This window comes from Mus pahari, chromosome 1 (genome assembly GCF_900095145.1).
Source record: "Mus pahari chromosome 1, PAHARI_EIJ_v1.1, whole genome shotgun sequence".
Taxonomy (NCBI): Eukaryota; Metazoa; Chordata; class Mammalia; order Rodentia; family Muridae; genus Mus; species Mus pahari.
The window spans coordinates 157,306,736-157,308,794 of record NC_034590.1 but is presented as its reverse complement, the minus strand read 5'-3'; the positions used below and the strand labels follow the sequence as shown (position 1 = coordinate 157,308,794).

Genomic DNA, 2,059 nt, shown 5'->3' with positions numbered 1-2,059 from the left:
AAAAGAAAGCAAAACCTTCTTCTGTTCCCAGTTTATTTGTGAAAGATGTGCTTTGAAACTTGATTAAATGAGATCTATGTGGGATTAGTTTTTCAGTTTTGGTTTTAGGTTTCTTAATAATAAATTTTCTTGGTAGCTGTAAAAGTTGCCAGGCTGCATTTTGATTACTTGCCCGCCTTGGGCTGGAATTGGTGCTTGGTCCTTAAGAGAACTTTCTTCATATCTCATGGGTGGGGGATGTTTTTAAGGTGAGCAGGTCATTGGCGCTCATCTCACTTTAAGAAGTCCTCATATCGTTAATGAGTTTGAATATGTGCCCAGTGCTGTAAGTGATGGGACAGTCATTAGACCCCAGTGTCCTGGCCAGATTGTTGCCTGGGTAATAACATCCTTCCTTCAGTGCCCCCTGCAGTGTGATGTGGGGCTCAGAGCTCCATAAACTGCTCTCTGGCTGTTGAGCAGCTGCCACTTCCCACCCCTGAGGTGGCTTTGTTTTCCGGGTGGGTGAATCAGTCCTTGAGTGTAACTCTGAAATGGTTAGGGAGCCTTTGGGAGGAGAGTGTAAGTTAGCAGCTTACAAGTACTTGTCTTAAGGGAAAGAAGATGTAATTTTCCCCAGAGGACAGCTATCCCTGAGGAGGACTCAGTAGGGCAGGACAGGTTGAATTTTCAGAATATTCACTTCTTAGAAGCCAGAGGAAGGAAGGAAGGATAGGAGAGGCAGACAAACAAGCATGAGCAGTGCAGGTGGGCCAGTGCTGGTGTTTGTGTATATGTGTGTCCTTGCACATGTGCACTTGACCTGGGTGAGCTCAGAGATCCTCCAGCAGTGGGGGCTGCCAGGAGGCAGGATGCTTTGGGAGCATCACCGTGGAAAGAGGGCTGACAGAAGCATTTGTGTTATTACTTTCTTAATTAGCCAGCAGTCTCTCTGAACTTGGTCACACTTACCTTCACTCTTTTCTCTTAATAGTCCGTGAATCCTTACATTGTGAAGCTGTCTATTGTGGATGACGAGGCTACACTGAATGTGAGTATCTAGAGTCTAGATGTTTTGCTATTATCTTTCTTGCATGCAGAGCCCTTATTTCCAATGGAGACTGAGTTGAGAGAAGGTGGGTTAGTGGTGCTGGTAATGGAAACTAGTAGGAAAAGTGCAGGTTAAGTCATGTGAGATAGTGTGACTTATCTCACATGAAAAGGAAAAGGGGATATAACTTACTAGTTTTGGGTTCAATTTCCAGTGCTACACAAACAAATGCAAAATGAATCCCAGAAAGCAAGTGCTTTATTATGAGTTTGGTTTTGTTTTTTGAGACAATCCCACTGTTTAACCCTAGCTGGCCTCAAATTCCTGGTCCTCCTGCTTCAGTGTGGGATTACCAGTGTGTGCCATGTACAACCTTGTGTGTTGCCTGGTGCCTGAAAAGACCAAAAGAAGGTGCCAGATTCCCAGAACTGTAATAAAGATGGTTGTGAGCCATCATGTGGTGCTGGGAACTAAATCTGGGTCTTTTGCAAGAGCAGCAAGGGCTGTTTACAGCCAAGCCATCTCTCCAGCCCTGAAGTTCTTCTTAAAGACTAGCTTGATGCAATTTGTAGCCTGACTTTAGGGGGCTGAGACATGAAGGATGATATGTGTGTGTGTGTTTGTATGTATATATGTATATGTGTGTGTGTATGTGTGTATATGTACAGATATGTATGCTATATCTGTCCTTAAAATTTTGCAAAATAACATCTGCTTTCTGGATATAGGGAGGAAAAAGGTAGCAGATACTTGGCTTTACTTCCTTTTATTTCTTTTAAATTCTCTGATTAAAAAAGTATCTGTATGACTTATCCTTGTGGACTTATCTTTATTCTATGCTTTACAGATTCTGGAGAAAATGGGACTGCTCATTTTAATACTTATTCCATGCTTCTTTCCTTTTACTTCTTGTTTTTTTTTTTTTACATTTTAAAAATTATGATGGCAGCACTTGGGAGGCAGAGGCAGGCGGATTTCTGAGTTCGAGGCCAGCCTGGTCTACAGAGTGAGTTCCAGGACAGCCAGAGC

General features: G+C 42.9%; 1 protein-coding gene across 1 annotated transcript in view; it reads left to right on the top strand.

Annotated features, from left to right (window-relative positions):
- Armh3 (armadillo like helical domain containing 3) overlaps nucleotides 1-2,059 on the top strand; it is a 186,721-nt gene that overhangs the window by 38,933 nt on the left and 145,729 nt on the right. The window contains exon 9 of the mRNA XM_021198223.2: nucleotides 974-1,030. Coding sequence (XP_021053882.1) covers nucleotides 974-1,030 — 57 coding nt within the window. The remainder of the gene's footprint in view (nucleotides 1-973; nucleotides 1,031-2,059) is intronic.